The sequence below is a fragment of the Mesocricetus auratus genome, unplaced genomic scaffold, assembly GCF_017639785.1.
Source record: "Mesocricetus auratus isolate SY011 unplaced genomic scaffold, BCM_Maur_2.0 Super-Scaffold_100676, whole genome shotgun sequence".
Classification (NCBI taxonomy): Eukaryota; Metazoa; Chordata; class Mammalia; order Rodentia; family Cricetidae; genus Mesocricetus; species Mesocricetus auratus.
In genome coordinates this window covers 115309929-115334045 of record NW_024429266.1, presented here as the reverse complement: position 1 = coordinate 115334045, position 24117 = coordinate 115309929, and the positions used below count along the sequence as shown (strand labels likewise).

General features: G+C 41.9%; 1 protein-coding gene across 2 annotated transcripts in view; it reads left to right on the top strand.

Annotated features, from left to right (window-relative positions):
- The window catches only part of Skap2 (src kinase associated phosphoprotein 2), a 170286-nt gene that overhangs the window by 133633 nt on the left and 12536 nt on the right, over window positions 1-24117 (top strand). Inside the window, exons 11-13 of one of the 2 annotated variants that reach the window (XM_005085882.4) lie at window positions 723-835; window positions 13585-13685; window positions 14104-16155. In XM_005085882.4, the coding sequence (XP_005085939.1) occupies window positions 723-835; window positions 13585-13677 (206 nt within the window). In that variant the 3' untranslated portion in view covers window positions 13678-13685; window positions 14104-16155. Of the gene's footprint in view, window positions 1-722; window positions 836-13584; window positions 13686-14103; window positions 16156-24117 lie in introns of those variants that run through there. The other variant, XM_040739314.1, reaches the window with a different exon arrangement.

Sequence of the window (24117 nt, the reverse complement as noted above, 5' to 3'; positions counted from 1 at the left end):
TCAGGGTAACAAAAGCGTCCAGTGTATCTAACTGTGTGCTGTGTTTCAGGAGACCCGCACTGTGAGTGACAAAGCATTTGTTACCCAGATACTGTGGTATTACAGAGCGGAGAGCACTAAATAATCAATCAGTTAATGGTGTGTATGGCAGTTTGAGCACACCACATCCATTGTGCTTATGCCAGTAGAAGGATGAGCTGATAACTCCAGTGTATGTCGTGTGTTTACTCAGAGCCTAATGTCCTAGACCCGACTGACAAAAAAAATCTGTAATGGCAATTTCAAAGTTGCTAAAATATTTTAGAGACAACTTGGAGAGACTTTGGGTACAAATATTTGTATATTGAAGTCTACTGTTATCAAGTATTCCAAACTCTGCGATATGGTTACTTCCAATGTGTCTGTCCCATCCCATACATGTTGGTGATTTTGCAGCAAGGCCAGTGGTTCTTCAGAACACGTGGCAAGCACAAAGTATCTGCTGTCCTGACGTGAATGCCATTGATGCAGGGTTACATTAAGAATGGAGATGGAGGGGGGTCTGGAAAACCAAATCTTTCTGAAACGATCTTCATGAACAGGCTCAGGGGAGGGGCTCTAGTGGGTTCACTGGGAGGTTCTGTGATTCAGGCCAGAGTTGTTTAGACCTTCTGGCAGTCTGGGATGGTCCTTTCTTTTCTGTGGCTCAAGCCATAACTCCAACTTTGTCTTTCTTTTTCTAGGAGATAGAAGCACTGATTATGCTAATTTTTACCAGGGTCTGTGGGACTGTACTGGATCCCTTTCTGACGAGTTGTCCTTTAAGCGTGGTGATGTGATTTACATCCTTAGCAAGGTAAGAGAGCACCCCAAAATGATAGCTGTCAAGGGGAAATACATAGCTCAGTTCTCCTGGGTTTGAATTTACAACATGAGGGAAAAATGCCAATCGAATTCTTCTGGGTCCTTGTTAACAATTGGAAGTTTGAAATAATTAATTATTTTGTCAAGTGAAATATAATCAGAATTTAAGCACAATCAGATAACAGGATTCAACTTACAGTGTGTTTACCTATCACTCCAGCCCTTGGCAGACATCCACCTACTGCCTCCTCCAGAAACAATATACTTATGTGAAAGTTAACATTGTAAGGTATTGGGCTATTAATTATGTTTTTCTTTCTTCTTCCTTCTTATTCTTCTGTGTGCTTATCCTGAGTTTGCCTGCCATTCTCCCCTGGAAGCTGTGTTTATAGAAGAAGTTTTTCATCTTTGTGTAAACACATTGGTGTTCCGACAATTTAAAGGCAATGCTTTTCTGTCCAGACAGGTTGAGGTAATTTTTTAAAGCTTAACACGCTATATTTGTACGCCTGATGGCAAAGTGTGTTGCCACAGACTCATCTTTATTTTTGTAAGAACAGTTGTCTCTGCTTTTTGAAATGCTGGACTGGAGAACCGGTGAGCTCTAAAACTCAGGGTGGTATACTCCTGGTACTATGTATGAGCTCTCTTCATTTTCATTTCAGATTTTTCTACTGTACCATAGGGATTTTTTAAAAAATCTACTTTTGAGACTATCTTGGCACCAAATAATGAGTGGAAATGATTTGAACATGAGCAGGGAAATGTTAAATAAGTCATAAGTCTTAACACTTTAACGTGGTTGATCTGAGATATAGTTTGGGTATTTAAGAGGAATAAATTTTTTTAGATACAACAGGACTTTGAAAATAAGGTCACATGTTGGATTTTAACACTGGGATGTCTGGTACAGAAAATCTTGACCCAGCTGATCATAGAATCTTGGAGTGGACATCTCAATGAAGACAGTCTGTTCTTGGTTCTGCAAGTGAGGTCCACCAATCACTACAGTGCACTCAGCACCTGAGCTGTAAGTCTCAGCTCCTTCCCTCCTGCTTATTCCACGCCACAGCAAAGCTTCCCCAGTACCAGGACACACCCTCGGCACCAGGAGCACACAAGTGCCTGTAGGTTGATGGGTTAAGGAATACTTAGAGCGACTTAATACAGATAGCTGTGATCAAGGCTTATTAAGATGCCCAAAGCCTCACACAGTGTTCTTATTAGTGTGTTGTTATTTGTTGTTGCTTCCAGAAAGACACTTTAGGTTCTTGTACCCAGCCCTACCACAACTCATCACCACTAGCAGGGATTGAACCCATGGCCTTTCTCCTGTTAAGCAAGTGTTGTACCGCTGAACTAATACCTCAGCCTCACCCCCCCCCCAACACCCTCATTTCCCTAACTGGCTCAGACTGGTCTTGAACTCCAGTCAGCCTCCCTATGGTGTGATCCCAGGCGTTGTCATCCTGGTGTCATCCTTCTCCACAGGATGGCTCTTGGTTAAGTCCGTTATTGAGCAGTTAATTATCCTGAGTTAAAACAGCAGCCTTTAATGTTAATTGTGTCACAGAATTAACCCTGTTTGGCCCAGTTCTTATGGGGAACCTTTCCTGAAATCTTTTTCCAAATTTACCAGGCTCACTGTTTCCATAACCAATTTGACTGCAATGATATAAAATTAAAAAGTTGACTAACTTCTTTGTGAACTTTCAGGTTTTAGGGGTAAGTGGCATAGACATTGTCCTCCTTTTGCACATACGGAGCTTGTAAAGCCACGTGCGTGTGTCTTAGGCCTCCTTCCTCCGTCAGCTTAGCTGCTGGAAGCCCACCCCAGGACAGATAAGGTGGCATGGGCTTGGCTCACTTCCACCGTTTCCTGTTCATGTGAAATTAAAAGTGTAATCCTAGTGTGCGCTTGGCTTCCAGGATGCTGAAGGTAGAAGTTCAGTTCCCAGAAATGTGTTTTGTAAAGACTGTAATTTTATGTGTAAAGCTTGATCTAAGAACTTGGATTAGAGGTGGCCCAGCTCACGAGCGGGGTTATCTGAAGAGAACCGCCCCGCTCTTTCCAACCTTTGTAAGGCTTGATGTTCCAACATTAGTCAGTCCACTGGGTTCCTTCTAGAGATGGGCATTTTAGCTGGGGCTAATTCGGGTTTTTAAAAGAGGAGTCAAGAAGTATGAGCTTGTTGGCCACTATATATACCCCATAGGCCGAATGATTGTGTGTCCCCAGTCAGCAGCTGGGGACAGAAGTGGGGGTGCATGGTTAGAATAAAGAGAGCAGCCACCAGCTCTCCCTGACAATCCCCACATCACAGGCTTTGCTGGGGCTGTTGGCAGTCTGCTTGCTTTGGAGTGAGCGTGCCAGTGAGGACTCTGCTCCCCTGTGCTGGGAGGTTCAAAAGGGGTCCTGGACAATCAGTCTCTCGAGATTCTTTTTCTTGCTGTAACCTCACAGTTTTGTCGAAACTTTGGCAGACACAGACCTTACATTAATTTCCAAATGCTTAAAATAATAAATTGAGAACTCAAGATTTTGAGAAGAAAGTAATGAATTTCTGGATCAAGGCAGGGACCAGTATTGTATATTTTTAGAAGGATAAACAGTCAGGTTGGTGAGGTGCTTAGCAGGCAAAACTGCCTGCGTTTGCCCTGACAACCTGAATTCAAGCCTTGAGGCCCACACAGTAGAACAGACGGCTGACTTCGGAAAGTTGCACACACACTAAATAAATATAGGATTTGATTTAAGAATAATCAGTATAAAATCACTACTATTTTATATGCCTAGAAATTTGTTTAATCTTAGAGTATTATTTAGATTTTTGTGATGATGGTATGAAATTTTTACCATTGTAATTTATTTTTTCACACCATCTAGTGGCTCAGAATGAGTGGTGCAGGTAATTGCAGCTAATGCGCACAATCAAAATGGTGTCATTAATTCAACTTTAAATCTAGCTATGGGCTATTACTTTCCCATCTCATGTCAATAAAGTATTAGCATTAATCATGAAAAATTTTGTTCATTGTTTTGAATTGTGTGGAGATTGTATACACAGGAAGAATATATTTTAAGAAACCTAGCATAATATTTGTGGAGACATAGAAAATGAATACTATGTGGGAATGTAATGACTTTTTAAATAAAACCATTTAAAAAGTTTTAAAGAAATGCTACTTAATCTTAGAAATGTACTGACTTTTTAATTTGAAATGTTACCACTGATTTGACTTACTGCCCAAAAGCTTGTCAGTTTTGAATACCCTTTTTGAAAAGGCAGCACAAAATAGTTTAATAAGAGATATATTCCCTAAATATAAATATTTAGATAAATGAAAAATAAAATGTCATGCTTTATGGTGAAGAGTGTTTTAATTTTGTAAATGTAATGGTAGAAAACATTCACTAATTTGTTGATTAGACTATTTTCATTATACAGCTCTATGGAAATACAGAGAAATGGTTTTACATTTCTGTCTTTTCTGCCTTCCTTCCCTCCCTCCCTCCCTCCCTCCATCCGTTCCTTTCTTTCTTTCTTGTTGCTGGAACCCTTGATGGCACTTAGCTGTGCTTAGCTAGCCCCGAGTTACTTACTTATAATTTAAGCCTCTTTTGAGAGTTATCCAAATCTTAACCACCACTACTACCTTTTTTTTGTCTTCAGTGAAAATCAAATGCTACAATAAGGGTGGACACCCTGCCCTTCCCCCCTTCCCTTTTTAACATTTTCCAATTAGCAACTGTCATGTGACCCTCCAGCTGAGCTAGCCTTTTCCTCAAAACATTCAGCTTTCAACCTCTGAACAAGAAATCTAAATACTGTTTGCGTTAAATGGAAACAATATCTTTTTGCTTTGTCATTCTTGTCATATAAGCCTGGTGCTGTTTTTTAATGTGTTAAAATAATTCAGTATTTTAATGTAGACTTAGAAATCTTTTTTTTCTCCTAAAAAAAAAAAAGAAGAAGAAGACAGCATATTCTCAGGGGTAGATGAAAGTATAATTTATGTTTTTTATGATAACTGTATTGTTGGTGAATTAACTCAGAAACACCCAGCATGATCTCAGATTATTTTTAAGACAGGAAAAGTAGAGGTAGAAATCTTTTCATTTTTAATTTCAGTTGTTGGCTGGAATCTAGTTAGTTATTCAGCAAATTATGCTAAATATTTTACTATTTGCATCTCCATTTTATTTTTCCCAAACTATGGATATAATCTGGTAGCTAATGGTGTTTTCCTGGAATCATGCTTGTATGGTATTCTAATTTCATCAGTAGGTTCCAGGTCACACAGCAGCAGGCAGACTCTTCTGCCCATCTTCCTCTTTGGTCCTGCCAGTCTGCCTTGCTGTTTGGGATTTACATCCTCTGACAGTTTATCTTTCAATCTGTACTTGTTGGTGCATTGCTAACCACATTCTCAGCCTTACTTTTCAGGCAATAAATTATTTTTAGAGAGTTAGAAACAGACAAACTGTACTTCAGCAGGAAAGAGGCATGCTTCTTAAGACTCCAGAACATTCTCTTTCATCAGAGAAATGTCTGACTTTAGGTTTGCAACCTTTGAAAATATTTTATTAAGACCCAAACAGGAAATGTAGATCAAACAGTGGTTATGTATGTACAGTAAAATGCATTTGAGGTTGTGTTGGTTAGAGCTGTAAGCAGTACTTGGTGTGTGTTTGGCTGATACTTCCCAGCGATTGGTCAACTGTGACTCTCATTGAACATTTACTTCTTGTTAGAATACAGAGATTTACTTGGTATGACTTTGTGGCTTCAAATCTATAAATAAATGAATCAAAAGTCTCGCTGGCAGGAGAAAGGCAAAGTTGGTTTTTTTTGTTTTGTTTTTAGTATATAGTTGTTCCAGTTTTTCATTTGTAGTCATATGGCCCAGGGTACCACAAATAGCATGGCCAACCACTGAAGAGCGACCAGGACAGATGGATGATGGGGACAACTGTGGCTTACACTGATGTAGTCTCCGAGTATCATCGGATTCTGAAGCCCTTTGAGAAGGAGGCGTGCTTTTTCTTGTGGTCGTGTTTGTTTGGACCTGATAGCGTTTTGTTTCTGCACTCCTGCATGTCCGCCTCTGCAGCAGTGGACGCCTCTGTTGACATGCTCCAGTCCCACTCTCAGAACTCCTCCTGCTTCTGCAAGCAACATGCTCAAGCATTTCCCCTTTCCTCCTCCACAGGCTGGAGGCAGCCTTCCCTTCTGGACCAAGGCTGACTGGTGAAAGGGGATGCTGCTGCAGAGGCCCATTGGTGGCGGTGTCAGGTTCCGGGGATCCCCTGTACCGTGGGAGGGACGGCCTGAGGAGGTAGCCAGGGTCTATAGGAGTTTCATTTTGTGTTGAATAACCAAGTTTGCCAGAGGCAGACCGGGTCCATAAAGAAAGGCATCACATTGTGGGTTTTGTGGTTGTTGTTTTATCTTAAGTTGAACAACCTGTGATCTCATGTGCCCTTTTCCCCCAACCCTTACATCAAGATCAGGGACTCATGCAGGCAGTCCATGCCACTGTATGCTTTGCCTTAACTCCCCTGTGAGGTCTCTCTCACCTCGGTAACAGGAAGCTGGAAAGTCCTGGGCGGTTATTAGGCAGGAGAGAGTAAAGACAGATTGCTAATTAAGAAACCATGGGGTTTAGCCGTCCAGAGATTAAGAGCATATACTGCTCTTGCAGAACCTGAGTGGTTCCCAGCTCTAGGTGGCTCACAATAGCTTGTAAGTCCAGCTCCATGGGGATCTGATGCCTCTCACTAGATAGATAACTGCACACATATGAATATACCCCCCAATACATATAACTAAAATAATTTTTAAAAAGAAAAGCTTTATAGAGTAGGTGTTTAATAAATTAGCAAGTGACACGTGTTCATGTTGAATGATTAGCTATTTAAAAAAACTAGAAAAGGTTCCAATCTCCTAATACTTGCTTTTTTTTTTTTTTGGTTTTTGCAAGATTTGATTCCCTTTTGTTTACTTTGCTTTTCCGATATTTTGTTAAAACACTCTAACCAAAACACATCTTGAAGAGCAAAGGCTTTCTCTCAGTTTATACTTTCAGATCCATCATTTGGAAAGTTAGGCAGAGAAGAGCTGCTGATGACTCACTCACTGGGCCAATGCTCAGCTGCCTTTCTTAGCAGCCCAGACCCACCACCTGCCTAAGGATGGCACCTCCCCCAATGGCCTGGGCAGTCACAGTAATGGCCCCCAGACTAGCTCAAAGGCCAATGGTGGAGGCAGTCCTTCCCGGAGGTCTCCTCTTCCCAGGTGACACTAGGCTGTGTGAGCTGGAGGAGCAGGGCAGAGGCTGTCAGAGTGCTCTGTTTGGGTTGCTGCGCGCCTGGTGCTTTGCTCCCACAATTCCTTGACAGGGAGAAGGATGTGACAGAGAGCAAACACACACAGTGCAGTGTTCTAGGCACCTTCTCCAGGACTCAGCACTGATCCTGCCCTAAATCCTTCCTTTTCAATACTGGCACTGTGTGGCTCTCAGCTAGGAAGTTGCCTTTCTGACTTTTTGTATCAGGAGGTTAATGGCAGATGTCTCATCCCAGTTCTAAACAATATAGAAGGTTGACTATTATTATTATTATCATTATTATTATTATTATTGCTCCACAGCTACTTGTTGAGCACTGTCTGTGCAGAGTACTAGTCTGAGCCGGATTCTGGCGAGCTTTGAGCAGCCTCCCTTCCTGAGCTGGGTGGCAGAGGCCCCCAGTCTGAGAAAAGAACAAGGTGCTAATAAAGTACTCCTGTGGATGGAGAATGTGTAGGGGAAGGCAGGAAGGGAGCACACACTGGAGTAATTAAGAAAGGGTTTTAGGAAACCGGAACTCACACTAGGGCTTCACTTTGTCCATTCGTCAAGTATTCAAGTGTTTACTTATTCTTTGTGTCTTTAGAATAGCACTTCTACCCTGACCGGCAGGCAGAGGGACGTGTGGAAATGCAGCCAGTCTCCCCTTTCCCGCCCAGCTCCCCCATCTATGCCATTGCTGTCTGCTCCTGTGCCTCGGATGTTAGCCACGCCTGCTCTGCACAGACCCTGTACTCCTCTTTTTATCCCACTCAGAGTCCCCACACACCGCTTTTCTCCTACATGAAAGTGCAAAAGCCCATCACAGAGTTGTGTGTTTCTCTCCGAGTCCTCGTTCACAGTCCATAGTCAGTGTTAGGATTGGATTGCCAGCTTCTCCTTCCCTCATTCTGAGCTTCTTGTTGTAAACACCCTGTCTTAAAGTGTTTTTATATTTAGCTAATACCTAATATGAAGGCAGGTATTTAAAATGCATTTATTGAGTTATAGCTAAAAATAGGAAAGACTTCTGACAAAGTTAGAGGAGTGTTAGTGGAAGTCTTTACAGGTGAAGAAATGAAGACTTCACATAATTGGGGAAAACCAAATACAGACCAAGGATGGAAGTGCTGCACCCGCGGAGCCTTTCAAAGATGACGGATTTCTGCATCCGGACTTGTACCTTGTGCCTGAGCTGCCTGGCAACCAAACTCAAAACAGAAGAGCTAGAGACCTGAAATTCCTTTCAGTCAAAAAGGAGAGCATGACTTTGCCTAGCACTGACTGCTTAGAAAAGCTGTGTTCTCACAGGAGTCTCTGGACTTGGTGGATGATTGAGCCTCAGCAACTTTTTCTAATAACTCCCCACACAATAAAAGGACAGGGCAGATAATGACCTCAACACTAACAAAAACTTTATAAAAATATAACTAAAGCTTTCATTAAGGGCATTCTGCAAGGACCCAAGTATATAATAGTTAGACTTACTAATTTATATAAAGTTGGATTATTGTGGTCCCAATAAGGAACAGAAGCGTAAAACCGAGATCAGAGATTCAGAGATTGCCCAAAACTACCTGCTTCATGTACAGCAAACTGGGAGGACAGAAGATGAGCTCAAAACAGGGAGGAGCTGACAACGCCACAGATGGTTCCCCTGAGATGTCAACTGCCGCTGAGCAGGGTTCTGCCCTGACCTTGTCAGTGCTTAATCCAACTCAACTTACTTCTCCAGAGAAATGGAGTAGGAGTCCTGGTTCCAAAGGAGACAGATACCTCTCTTTCTGCAGAGCAGGCGGAAGCTCTTCAGACAGAGTATCTCGTTGGGTGTTTTGGAAAACACTAGCCAGCAGCCTGCTGCAGGCCGGAGCCACACACTTCAGATCACAAGCTCCCTGTGCATGGATCAGAACAGGTGTTTGGAAAAAGATTCTTAGAAAAATACATGTGAAGAAACGTGTAGTCAGTCACAGCTGAGTAGTAAATGATAAGTTAGAGAACTAGATTCCACCGCCATTGCAAATGCAGCAGAGCTTTGGGAAACATCTCCCAGCAGTGGACTCGGGTATCATACAGAAGCATGGGAGTTGCACCCATCTCTTTCTTCAGCAGGTCAGGGAAACTAGCAGGGAGGTTAGGAAGAGACAGTAGAGCATCATGGATGTCAAGGCTCTGTGTTGCTAAGGGAACCATTGACATGATGAGAAAAAGAAGGATTCATAAAAGTTCCTAAACACACACACACACACACACACACACACACACACACAAAGATAAACTTAAAGAAAGCCTTTATATATTTACAACATTAACTTTGTTTTCACATTGCTACTATTAGGAATAATTACCACAGCGAATATGTGGGAAATAAAACCGAAACCCATTGATTCTTAAAGTCGCTGTGGTTAATAATTTTGTTCTGAAGCATGGGATGTATGTTCAGACAAAGGACACAGTGACTTCCCAGTATCTGAAGCACCTGTTGCCTTCAAACGTATCAGTAAGTGACTGAGAGGGTGGCCCATCCCTAGACCCTGGGAGTGCTTCCGGTTTCTATGAAGCAGCATTTGTTCATTGTCTAATTTGAGGAAAGTGGATTAACATAACCCAAGAAAGGAGGGTCCGGCACTGAAAAGGACTTAAGTGAATTTAGGACTCTTATTGAAGTTTAAAACAATGCACCAGAAGAGAAGGAAGACTGAGTCAATAGGCAGGTGTAAACGTGTGTTTACTCTGGTGTTAGACAAAGTCTGTTTCTCTTCATCAGAATCAGTCCTTTCCCCCACCTTGCCGCACAGTCGTGTTAACTTATCGCCCAGTAAATACTAACTGTAAACAAACGAGATGACTTCAGTGCTTTGACAGTTGTGACTTGGGAGTCAGGCTACGAGCATTCGTTGCCATCTTACTATTATTTCCTGGATTGTTAGGGAAATTTGACTTTGTTTTTTTTCCATGACTGCCACGTTACATTTTGCCTGGAAGCCATCCATTCCGCTGATAGCGAGTTCCTTTTGAGTGCTGTTTTGATACAGTAAGCATCACCATACCTCTGGATCTTGATAGCATTACTTCGGGAGCAGAAAGCAGCTTTGTGTTAGTAATTACCTAACATTGTCAGAAGCCGACTGCAGGCCTCTTTCTAGTGATAACAGAATAACCGCATAATGTAGCTTTAGAGCACATGATTAATAGAAAATAATTACACGTCCTACAAAGGGATGCAATATTTCTTATAAATTGACTAAAATGGTTTCCTGTAGATTAAAGGACTCTTCATTATTTTATCAGTCCTCCTGAGGTACAGTCACTTGCCTGAGTTAGCATTTCAGTTGATGGTAAGAGCCGAGTAGGGTGAAGGGTACCAGATGGCAGACCTCGTACCTGAGATCTTGAGTGCAGTCAGATGATGTGATGTTTCCTCACCTGTCAAGATTTAGATGGCAGTCTGGTATGGGCCTCCCCATCCTTTTATCCCCCCTTCTCTTTTTTCTTTATTAATAACGTTTGAGAGGTGTCTTTTAAGTGATCCACCTGTGACTTTGTATAAGAATGCCATAATTAGTATGTGGATTTTAAGACAGCACAGTATTTATTGATGACATGTTTGCCACCATTAACTGATCTGTCATTCATAATCACATATGTTTGGGGCAGAGAGGCTGATTTTCTTCTTTGGAAGGAAACGTTGCATGGTGTTGAATCTTGAGGCTGGAGTTTAGAAAACTGCTATAGACCAAGGAGCATTTTCCTCCCAATTTATGGGCTGCAGATGCTTTAATTGGGATTCATGTTGCTCGGGGGGCTCATGCAGAGGGTGGTGGGGATGAGAGGAACACTCCTGTTTACAGTCTCGTGACATACTCTATCGCTACAGTGCACAGCCGTAAATCTGCCTCCTAGATTTTTGTCTTGTTCTGTTTTATCTTTTCTCTTAATGTCACACAGGAGTATTAGATGAGATTATTTATAAATATAAAGTAATATCCTGATTTTTATTGTTACCATTTTCTGAATGAGATCAGATATTTTAGAGCATTTCCATGAGGTGTGTATTTCACCAATTTTTTGGTTATTTTAAATTAAGTGAAGCTTTTAGGACTACTGGGTTGTCACTTTTCTTTGTCCCTGAATGGTATATGTAAGAATCCGTTTACAGCTGAGGAAGCCCCTCTCTGCTGTCTGCTACTGTGCTTTCTAGTTAATTGCCGCTATTGCTCTATGGTATATAGCACCAGACTTTCTCAAGCGAAGTCTCTTGTCTGCCCTTGGTCGATGAGATCGTAATTTGAGGGTTTATGTTCTTCTCGGGGGTGATGCTAGGTGCTTAGATGACAGTACAGATTATAACCAAAGTTGAATATTATAAAGTTCTATGACCTTTCTGGCGTGTATTTTAATCTGACCATTGTCTCCCAGGCTGAACACCATTCCTTGGCAGCAGGTTTGGGTCAGGGGTTTGCCCTCCCACTGAATGTTTTCTGTGTCTCCTATTGGCAGGCTAGACTCTTTGTTCTTCTGATGTAATCAGTTTGAAAAAAAAATCTAAGACTGGCATTGGGTAAGAGCTTTCACACTCAGACTTACCCTGTTAGTCCATTTTGGTGTCTTACAATGCAGACCTTTGATCTGTGGAAGCTTACATATGTTAGTTTGGTTAAGCATTAGGTGCCAATTGTATTTATTGCCTTAAACACTGAATAAGGGTGGCTTTATTAGGTGCCTACCAAGGTACATACAATGATTGCTAGTCTAGCTCTCAGTAAGTGGGTATTTCCTTTTGATAAATGCCCCTTGTGTAGATTGCATTCTTTGTCATTGAGTTCTGGACTCACAGTGCTCTCATTGCTCAGCCAGTTTTGTCCACTGAAGTCACACTGTCAGTGAACTCTTACACTCGTACACCTTAATCCACTTTCCCCAGAGCCAGGGCTGTGTCCTTATCAGAACAAGACATACAGGGAGGGTTCGCCTGTTTGCCCCCTTCCCCTCCCCTTTGTTCTTCCAATGAGCCTAATTCTGCTTTTGGCCACCACTTTAGAAGAACCCATAGATTTTATCCTTTAATTTATAGGTAGACTGTCTGTCAATACATACATGCTAATGCTGCTACATTTGTATTGAAGACCAGCATAATTTTCCTTGTGATGGTCAATAGCATACAAATCAATATGAATGTGAAGCCTGCATGCCTATCAGCCCTCCCTCTTCACGTATAACTCAATGTGCATATGCACATTTATCTATGACTCAGATGGAGGAAAATCAGAACCTATTGAATTACTTTGGGGATTGATTTTAAAAATTTATCTTATATGAAAAATTAAATTTGGGTCTTAATGCCTGTGCAGGGTATTGCTTTTGGAAGATATTATTCTTGAAACTTGTAATTCATTTTACTTGTTTGTATCTCACTAAACATAAATAAATTTGAGATAAAAATACATTAGTCAATCTGGCAGACATGAGGCTGGTTAAGGAAGGTTCACCGTGCCTAAAGCAACGGCATGGCCGTCAGTGGAGAATAAAGAGGAGAAGAGGAGGCCAGGTTTGTTTGTTCACGTTGTAAAGTGCAGACCACCTCATCAGTCACTCTGTTCACAGATTAATATTCTGCCTTTGAAGCTAGAGAGACTTTTGTTCCCTGTTGATCTTCCATTCTACGAGCGAACGTAACAGCATCTTTGTGTGTCACCTGAACTTAGGCAGTCCAGAGTCAAGAGAAACAGTAAAAACTCTGGGATATTATGTTCAAGAGATACTCTTGTGAATTATTTTGTATTGGTATCTGTGAATTTTTGATTTTAGTATTTTTCTTATTCTCCACTTTTATCAGCCTAGAATATATTAGATTTTCTAAAGAAGGGATGTATCTCTGAATTCTAACCAATCTCAGTTTAATTAGGAATTATGAACTTGTCGCCATGCCCTTCTAATGCCCACCCCCAATGATTTTCATCCTTGTAGATAATATGCTTCTAGAAGGTGCGTGGAGCTCCTCCAGCTGCCTGGCTTTTAGCCTTACAGCTAGGAGCCAGTACACAGGAGAGACTAGGAGCCTCTCCTGTTGGCTCCTGTTGCTCTCCTTGTCCATGTCCTCACACAAGCCACTTCTGCCTTCTGCCAGAATAGTGAGCAAGTTTTGTGTTGTACAATAATTGAATACTTGCCAACAGTATGGCTGTGTGTGTGTGTGTGTGTGTGTGTGTGTGTGTGTGTGTGTGAGTGTGCGTGTGGGCTGATTTTTTTTTTGGTTTGTCCAGAAACAAAAAAAAAAAAGATGAAAATGTTTCCATTTGCAACTCCAGCACTTGTGACTTTATAAAAAGGAACATTTCTAAGAAGTTGCATACAAACAACATTGTGCTTACACCAACCTAAAGGTTAATACTGCATATTGTTTTCAATTAGGAATACAATAGATATGGCTGGTGGGTAGGAGAAATGAAGGGAGCCATTGGCTTGGTGCCTAAAGCCTACGTAATGGAGATGTATGATATTTGAGAGTCTGAGTAAGTACATTTTAATCCAATATTCTCTAATAGCTCTTGTGTTCTCTTGGTCTCTTTCTTCTGAGGCTTTGCCTTTTCAAGTCTTTCGTTTTCTGATAACATAAGTATGATGCCCCAAATCTGCTTTTGTTTTTGTTTTGCTTCATCTTTAATTTTTAAAAATAACTAGAGAATTTACTTTGGAAATGAGCAGATTATTTAAGGAATGTCCCTTTGATGATAGCCAGCTGCATTCTCAAACCTCCTGTCTCTAGTGAAATGCCACTTTTATGGGCATTCTGCAGAAATGAATTGAGAAATGCTGAGCAAATGTCCATTTTTATTTGGCCAAACTGTTATTTTTTTTCCAGCAATAAATCAGCCTTTCTACTGAAGGAAAAAAATGTAGTAAAATGCAACTTTCCCCTTTTGCCCACAGGAAAGCCTTCTGTCAGTCTGCAAGAGCTCTGGATTTGGAAACCCCGGGGCTGTCTTCCTTTGGTTGCATTCCTGTCTCTGCTGATGTTCTATATAGTCACTCATTAAAATACCCTGGATGTCAGATTAAGCCAGCAGTAATTGATTAAGTTAGGTTCAAGCAGTAGAGATAAGACCTGTTGCTGTTTTGCAAGTAATGATTAGTATTAATTTGCCCATTTGGTTTGTGTGGGAAAATTCATTGTGATTGTATGCCACTCTTAGTCACTGAAGCTGCAGTGGGGTTGCTATTTTGTAGTCACTGGGCATCAGTTGCATATAATCTCACAGACTTTGTAAATTTTGAGTCGATAGTAAAGACTCTTTTAAAGCTGTGTGGATGACTTAGCAGTTTCTTTCATAGAGTAATAGAATGTTTTCATTTTTAAAACGTTATGAAAATTGACAAGTTTACCTGCTGTTAAGTAAGAAAGAAAAAAAAGGCGATAATGTTACAGGTGGCAGTATCCTGTTACTTGGTACACAAGTGTAAACCAGACCTAGGTTTGGGCAAAGTACTTCAATATCTTAATTTGATGATGGGCTTGCCAATGTTTTCTCCTATAATTTTACTTAAATCTAACAAAACCCAAGATTCACAAGAAAGCCCCTTTTGCCACTGCTAGGATGGTATGAACAACTTCAGAGTGTTTCACATTGTGAGGTGGCGGGCACTCTAGCTTACCGCCTCGTCCCTCACTGCTGCACAAGCTGCCGCATCCCCGCTGGAAACAGCAGCCCTGAGCCGGCTCCTGCGTGCTTCTCAGGACCAAACAGAAAAGAGAGGCCCAGGATGGCCACAGCTACCAGTCCTGTCGGTCCCCTTTCGTGGGTAGTTGAAATCATAGTATTTTTAACAGTCTGTGGAGATGCCCGTATTGCCTTACCCTGTATCAAATGCACTAGTGACTGGATAGTTTGCGGTCGACGTAATCTACTACTGAACGTTCTCTAGCAAGTTCTAGCTTTTGCTTAACTTTTCAGATAGGAGTGCAAATGAGCTGATATTTTTAAATCTCCACTAGTTTTATACAACTGCATTTACAAGCAATAGTAAAGAGTGTTTATCTTACTGTTATTCTATAGATGTTGTGATTACTCAATTTCAAAAGTAAAAGAAAAAAACTTAACATTAGGGGTTGTGAATAAACTCAACATAGTCCAAGTTTTCAGAAATTACATTTGTAAAATTACCCTTTTCCTATTAGAGTGTCATTTAAAAAGGTTAAAATCATCTTGGCAGAAGCTAGACAGGCAGAAATGAGCTCAGTGGACGGGCTTTCAGCGCCAGTGTGGTTGAAAAGCCAACGCCTACCTAGCCTGTGGTTACAGGGTTTGTGCTTTTAACTTAAGTGGCCAGCAGATGGCAGCAGCTTGTCATTTGCACATGGACCCACTTGGGAACCCCTCCCCCACTCGGGCAGACTGAGAAGCCGGTAGATTGCTGCCTCCTTTTCCAGTTAATCCAGGAGAGGGAGTCCTTTGCCAACTGATGGCCAGCGTTCCCAGTACAGAAGCATGGTGCTGCTTGTCCAGACCGCCTCTGGCCTTTGTTCTTTCTTTAACTTGAATATACATGGGAGATAGAAGGTTGGAGCCAAAGGCCTTTAAAACTGGGAGAGACGAGAAAAATTACTATTCCTTGAAATTGGTGGGTGCTTTCTGTTCACTTGAACTCATCTTTGTGCTGTGAGGATGTTCTCTCCACCCTTGTCAGGACATCACATTCCCTTCAAGATCATAATAACACCATTAATGTGAATTTAAACAACGCAGCTTGTTAGAAAATATGCTAATTGTTATGTTCTCATTATGTTTGCTTAGCTTTTATTTGTTTTTCTATGAACAGTTAGAGAGCTAATTTTTTGAAAGGTGATTGTAAGTCATATTTTATATAGCATTTTGCTTGATCGCTTGCTCTGTACTGAATTTGTACTCTGTTGCCATTAGATCTTACAATAATGTTCCACTCTGCAAATTTTTAAGGTTCAAATAAAGTTTAATTGTTTGCAAACTGTTATGATGCTAATAATTCAACAGCCTGCTGTGTTACTAATGAAATTACTTTGTTATGATTAATTTGGAAAATAGTGTGTTGATTGTAGTAATTAAGCACAACAAGGTGAAGTAAATGATTGTAATGCCATCTGGCCTCCAAACTGAATGAAGAAATGAAATAGGGCTGTCATCTGAATTTATTCAAAGAAGTAAGCATCATACAAATGACTTTCATTGCTTGGTTTTACTACTTTGCGGCATATGACACAGTTTGTTGTATTTTGTTTTGTTTTGTTTATGAAAAATAGTGTTGGCTTGTCCAGCAGTTGTTCTGAATACTTGGTTTTAAATTGATTATTTTAATCATAACTTAATTACAGATAATTACATACAGTATATAGGATCATGGGGGAAAAGTCACTTTTCAACCATCTGTAGGTAAAAGAGATACATGTGGGTCTTTTTATTTTCTGTCAGTGTGTGAGCACTTTGGATCTAGTCCTTCCCAAGTAGCAGAGCTCCCTCTCAGCTGTTGTTGAAGTGCTTGTAGACAAGGCTCTCCCATAGTCTCTCTCCTGATTTCCATCTCACTGACTCCGATACCATCTAGGGTCATGATTAGAAAGAGAACTGTGTTACACGAGAGAGATTTAGATCCAGGGTTCAGTCACAGGACAGAAACTGACCTGAGTATACGTGTAGTGTCGAAAGTTTGCATTGATCGGTGGTGCTGAGGGAAAGCATTGTGAGAGCATGGGTCGGACACAGCACTCCAGACCCCAGGCAGAAGGACAGTTACTCTTTCAGATCTGCAGGCTAGCTGTACAGAGGAGCTTCGACTTCTCCTGAGTTCAGCATAACCCAGAATGTTAGGACCACATGGCAGAGCAGGAATCATGAGAGAAGACATTGAAGTCTTGGAAAACCCAGCTGCACACAGAGGTATCTGTACATACCGTAAAAAAAAAAAAAAGTCTGTCAAACATAGCTTAGCCTGTCACTAAAATCTTGAGTATTTAAAATACCATTTGAACCTCTATTCAAATACATAGCAATTTGTTCACTATTTGAGAAAGCTCATGTTGTCATGAACCCACTGCCAGAAAATGTTAGAATCCCGCTGGTGTCAAACTTTTCTGAGATGAGGCGAATGCTTACAAATACTTACATGTGATGACAGTAACATGAAATGACATTTTATGCATGCTATGTTTAAGGGGCTCTCCTTTGTTTTTACTAGTAGATACTACTCTTGTGTCTTAGACATAACCATGAGTTATGGTGCAGGGCATATGCTATGTTTCCAGTAAACATCTGTGAACTGGTTTGATACCTACAATAGGTTAAGACCTAAGATTTAAGAAGAGGGGGATTTGACCTCTGCACCCAGAAAACACACACACACACACACACACACACACACACACTTTCTGCAGTTGGTGTATCTGTTTTCCAAGGATGCTCTTCTAGTAAATAAGCAGTCCTTTTCACTGAGGCTTTCGCAGCTGGTCCCCTGACTACATCAACGTGAGCACTGAGTTTGTCAGTAACCGAGTATAAAGAGAGTGTAGATGACTTTGAAGTTGAGCTATGGCACCACCTTGGCAATTTCTTCAAGGTTGTGTGACTTTCAAATGAGAGACATGGGTGGACCTTGGAACAAACATCTCTTTCCAAACCATTCCAAGTTACCACTGCCCTCATTCCCCTTAGGTAATGTCAGAAGAGCCTCTCCTCCTCCCTCATATCCTGGAAACAAGCTTTGTAGATTGTCACCTTGCATGGATCTGATAGGAATTTCTGAGTCAAGTGTGGTAGCACTTGCCTGTGATGAAGCAACTGTATCAAAAGTTCTAGGCCAGCCTGGGCTACATAGATAGCATCATCCTATGTCAAAAATAATCAGTAAAGGAAAAATCCTGAACAGAAAAGGTCCAACTGTACTTTAATTATTGTCCTGAAAAACAGCAGCAACAACAAACCCTGTACCCTCTGTTCTCTCAGAAGTCTTTCGATGACATTGACTTGGATGTTTGTGGCCCTGGATGGAAGGAGCCGCTGTTGCAGATAACCCTGGTCATACCCTGCCTAGCTCCAACCCATAACATTTGGAATGGGTCTGAGGACACAGGAAACACTTGTGCGCTTGGCAGAGCTGCAGAGACAGACGCCTCCCCGAGCTTTCTCTCGGAGCTTCTGTAGCATCCCACCGGGGATGCTACTTCCCTGCTTCTCCTCCTTCCCAGAGTTCTCTGTTGTATTATCCATCGCTCACGGTGCTAGTGCAGTGCCGCACTCGCCTGTTTTCTGGCCTCAACTTGGTAATATGAAAATGTCACTCCTGTTAGAGTAAAAGCAGGTGCCACGTGAAGCTCCAACAGCAATTTACCTCTCATTTGAGAAAAATGTCACACGGGTACTCTCAGAGGAGGAAATTAATGACACCAAAGCCTACCAATTACAAGCAAGGGCCTCAGACTAGGACAGGGTTCCCACAAACAAGCCGATGCCCACACTGCCTTCCTCTCCCAGCCCCATGCGGTCTGTTATAAAACTGCACGGTGCTGACCTGTCATGTTTCAGCGTGCTGATAACAATTTAATAGTAGTAGCAGGACTTCGCGGGGTGCTTTTACTGTTTGTTATACTGTGTACTTGTTCAGTTCTCACAACAGCCCGAGCAGTGATTTCTGGGTGCCACTTGCTTTCCTGATTAGGAAATGTTGCCTCAAGGTCCTGGGAAGTAACTTGCTAGGCCAACCCAGCACCTACTCCTCTTCCCCTGAATCCAGCACCGTGGTACTGAGAAGTACTGTGAAGGATTCAAACGATGCACACAGTAGGAGCTTTGGCAGTTGCCTGCTGTCAGTGATGACGATTGCAGTCTTACACATGTGAAGGCACCACTCTTAAGCTTGAACAGCCAGACGGTTGAGTTCAGCTCTTTCCCTAGTCAGAGCTAACTGTGGTATGTGGGGACCCTTCTCCCCAGGAGCCTCCAGCCAAGCCAAAGGTGAGTCAGCTATGGCTGCAAGGTAGAGACAGGCTGATGAGACTCTTTCCTAGATCTCCTTTCCCGTTCTCTGCCTCACACACCAAGCCCAGGATCCCCAGCGGAAGCCCGGAGAGGGCTGCTGAGCTTCTTCTGTGTCGGGTACTTGTTTTGGGTGAACCGATTTCAGTAGGCAGAGCTGTTTGTTTTGTTTTAGGTCAGTTTAAATGTCATTTATGAGCTGTTCCCTCCTATAAAATGTATGTAATCTTGTAACTGAGAGTGACAGCAATGTCTGAGGTAAGAGATTGTCTTATGACATTTTCCTGGACTCTGTGGTACTCAGGTGCTGGACATTATACACGAGTTCCCACATTCCTACATGGTAACTCGTACAGGGCTCCACAAACCAGTTATTCTGATGTGATTTTTTTTAAGGAAAAAACTATTTACTTATGTTATTGTGATTGGAGGTTTGGTGGGGTGGAGAGCAAAAGATTAGTAGTGGAAGAGCCACCATTCACCATAGCACTTTGGAATCTAGTCAGAGAATTGAGTAAAATTGAGTCCTTCGTGGTTAAAAAATACAGGTGTATTTTTTTTCTTCTGGTGAGTTCTTTGAAATGTTTTCACGACTGGCACCCACAGTGTTCTCCTTTCTAAGGTACATTGAACAGCTTTGCGTTGTCCTGATAGCCGGGTGACAGCCAGATAAGCGAACAGGCTCAGTTGCTGTACAGCGAGCTGTCTCCACAAGTGAGGGCTCCGTTTCTTCCTAGTTCCCACACCCGTGCCTGTGGTCTGTGACGTCTGTCACTCCGTTCTTCCCTTGTTCACTTTCTTCCTCCCCCTTCAGCTTCCCCAAAGTTAAGGCCCCCTGGGCATGAGCCACGACAGCCATCATGCCTTTGTTCTCCGCACCACATCTCTACGTAGCTGTATGAGGAGCCCGTTCCCCGAGCTGTGAGCTGCAGGCCGGGCGCAGCTGTCAGGAGTGGGTGCTGCTGTCTTCCCTGCAGCTTTGCTTTGGCTGCCCAGCACATTCGACTCGTCCGTTATCATCATCTCTGGGCTTGCTATTCCTCTTCCTATCTAATTAAATGATTCCACTTTGAATAATTACATTTAAGTGCTAACAGCAGAAGAGGGGCATTGAAAATACGGAGTCAACAACCTTTCCCAAGTAGATTTGTAGTCAGAACGAAACAGGATGAAACACGGGGAACACGCCCCCGGTAGCCTTACCTTGGTGCAGCTCTTAGCAGGGTAAGCCACGGGCCACATCCTGTGACTAAGACGAGCTCTCTTGATTTTGTTGTGTCTGCCCTTGAGTGCGGTCTAGGAAACAAACGGGGCTTTCTTTCTTGTGTATTAACGCAGAAGGGAAGGACTGGCTCACACAGGAAGGTTGGTTTTGATGTGCTTTTTGTTTCGGTTTTTGAGACAGGGTTTCTCCGTGTAGCTTTGGCTGTACTGGAACTCACTCTGTAGACCAGGCTGGCCTCGAACTCACAGAGATCTGCCTGCCTCTGCCTCCTGAGTGCTGGGATTGAAGGTGTGGACCACCACCCCCCAGCTTTGAAGTTCTTATAAAAAAAAATCCTGGACTACTTGTAGCTACTGAATTAAGCCAGGTGAATAAAGGGCTGTGTGTGAACAGTCTGTTACACAGTTGCCACCATTTACGGTAAACCAAGTTCTAGAAGCCGGGAGTGACTGTTACTCTTTTAGGGTTGGGTCCTCTCCCTCTAGTAACCCTTAGCTAGCAGTGAGGAAGAACGGACAACAGGGACCTGGAGTCCCCAGGCCCCAGTCCCCTCCCTGCTGGCCGCCGGGATGTTCATTCCTCCTCATGCTTTAGGCAAAGCTTGAGACTGGGCTCAAGGGAGATAATATTTGGAGAGATCCAAGAAACCGGAACCGTGCCAAGCATGGCTTTTCCTGCCTTTGAAGACTGAGGACTGAAATGAAAATGGTCAAAACAACTTCTGCTTCACTCCAAAAGCTAGGAGAGGGAAGCAAGCCGGCCTTGGCCTCGGCACTGGCCGCAAGCATTGCCTGCGCATCCTTGGTTTTGGTAGCTTATAAGCGTTGACACCAGTCCTGGAGAAGTTTGGAGTCCTCCTCCTATCTGAGTTTAAATCAACCTTCGGAACACTAGTCAATTTCTTTGAATGGAGATTTCAAAACCACAAGTGGCCTCTGTCTGTAAAGTTTCCAAGTAAACTTCTGATACTTACAGCCCTGAGTTTGCCCCCCCCCCCCCCAGTCTTTACGCACATACTGTTCATGGCCGGCTGCATCTGTTAGAGCATTTTTGGATGTTCAGAAACAGATGCCCTGAGGAAAATCTTTGCGCAGCTTCCCTTTGTCCGGCGCCTGTCATGAGCTGTGCTTTCTGGCGTGTCTGTATCTGTGTGAGTTACTGCTCCAAGGCACACGTTTTCTTCAGGTGGATGACCATGCAGGAGATGGCTTGATGTGACTCACTTGGCCTGGGAGTAAATGCACTAGTCTTTAGTTTGTAGTTTGTGAAAGTCTACGACTAGAAATAAGGGCAAGCCAAAACCTCGTCACATGTAACCTTAATGCTTTAATGTTATAACTTTAGGCAAAGCTAATAAAAAATGCAAAGGACTACTAAATAATTTAAATTATCTAAAAAATTGAGCATATTCCTTCAAATAATAATGGCTTTCATGATCTGATTTTTTTCTAAGAAAAATTCATTTCTCATGTCTTAAGTTACTTAGAAGTATAGATATCAAAGTCCATCAGAGTTTATTTAAGATTATTAAATATGTTTGTTATGATCATGCAGAGTCATCATAGATTCCATTTTTCCCTTTTTTGTTTTTGTTTAGTCTCACAGTTGTGATTCATAGTGTTGTTACACAAGACATAATTCTGGGGGCAGGTCTGATGATATCATTGTAGTATGGAGTTGATATTTTAAAACTTCTCCTTAAAAATCTCACTTTGCAATCTGACTCCTTCATTACCTTAAGCCATTAACCAGCCCCATCAACTGAAAAACAAACAAACAAGGCCCAGTTCCTTAACTGTTGTTTTGTGTTTTCTAAAGTGGTAGTCTCTTATTGCAGCTTTGCTGACTTCAACTGGGAAGCTGTTCCCATTGTCATGCATTTTTTCACTATCTTTCTGATCCTTTAGGAAAGTAAAACCTTGGGACTGTGGTGTGAGCCATTGAGAGACCCGAGGTCAAACTGAAGAACTTTCCTTCCTCTTCTCGCACAATCGTGGAAGAGGGTTTTGTGTTCCTTTCACACACCCTTTGCTCCCCTGGTGCTGTAAGCTGTACCAGTAAATACTCTGTATCGATTATTACTTGATCCTATTGGGAATATGCTGAAGCTGAAAATGTTTTACAGCTTAGTATTGAGCACCTTAATTTTGAGACACTTTCTACATTTTAAATATTGCCCCAAATGTGCTCTGCTTCTAGACCCATTTCATGCTATGAGATTATCTCCATTTTATGTATTTTGTAGAGATAATTTTGTTCACAGTTTATTTTTCCCCTCTGGTATTCCATCACTACTTTTGCATAACTGAGAAATCTGTCATTTTTCTTCCTTTAACCCGTTTGGAAACACCGAAACCATATCAGAACAACACATCTGGGCTTAGTGCAGAAATGTACAAAGGAAAAAGAAAGTAAGTGTACCAGATTCATATAGAGATTTAAATGTAGTCAAACTCTCCAAGTCTACAATTTAAGTCTGTTAGTCTGCTTGGAGGGAAGCCTCTCTATCCAGCCGAGCTCTTCCCACTAAAAACGTCATCTGTGGCAAATACTACAGGAGGTTTCTTGTTTTTTTTTTTTTTTTAAGAAAAGGATAAAACAAGAAATGCCCCCAATACACAGCTCTAATTTATTCTTAGTCAAAACCAAGTCACCACTTATATGCTAGGTATTAAAAGCTACTTGAGTCATTAGAAGTCTTCTTTAAAATGCCCTGTATTAAGATATTCAATGCAACATTTATTTTCAAGCAATTTCAAGGCCATGGGGGGAAGTTATTTCCCTCACAAAGGAAATTCTGTATTTTGCTGCATTATTTGTAATTTTTAAATATATGCATAGGACAGAAAGGGGGAGAACGGGAGCTACTGGTTTCTTGAATCCTAGTACAGTAGGTCTTCTTAATGAGCCTGCCGCAGTGCCCAGGAAACAGCTCCTGCAAATAAACACGCTCCCGGTGATTTAGCCACAATGTCCAGACTGTGTAAACATCTAATTATTACAATAAAATTGTCAATAAATTTACATTACTGCTCCCTTTTCAAACGTTAACCAACTTTTTCTTTGCTTGATAAAAGGACATAAATTGTATTTTTATGTGTTGGTGTTTTTGTTTTCATTACACTTCTCGAAGCACTCTAGACAAAAGACCCCGAGCCTTAATGCGCTGAGTGATTCCTAGATGTGGAAAACTCATACAGTTGTTTATTACCGTAATGCTCTGCGTTCCCTTTCACAGTGAGATGGACGCAGCCTCTACGATCTGATGTTTAGTCACGGCATTTTTCCAGAAAGCCATAAAGCTAGTATTGTAGTCACTGTAGCTTTAAGAGAGACACAAAGAATTAAGGTCCCCATAATCCACTATTAGAATGGAAATTTAAGTTACATTAGAAGCAAAAGATAAAACGGCAAAATGCAATAATTTCCCTTAACAAAGATTATGTCCAGTTTTTGGAATTATGATATCATGTTGAACATAATGGTGGAATCCCCCCCTCCACGTATTTCTTATATAACTGGTACATTAACATTAGAAAAGCAGAGCGATATTGAATTCTAATGAGGGCTGGCCTATATGCTCTGCTAGAAGAATGAGGATAATTCATTTGTATTCAACAAAGCACTCGGAAATCCACGCGCATCCCTGTGGCTCAGCGCACGGTGCTGCTCATCTGCTCCTCCTTGGAGGGGGGGCGGGGGGGAGTGTGGCTCTGCACA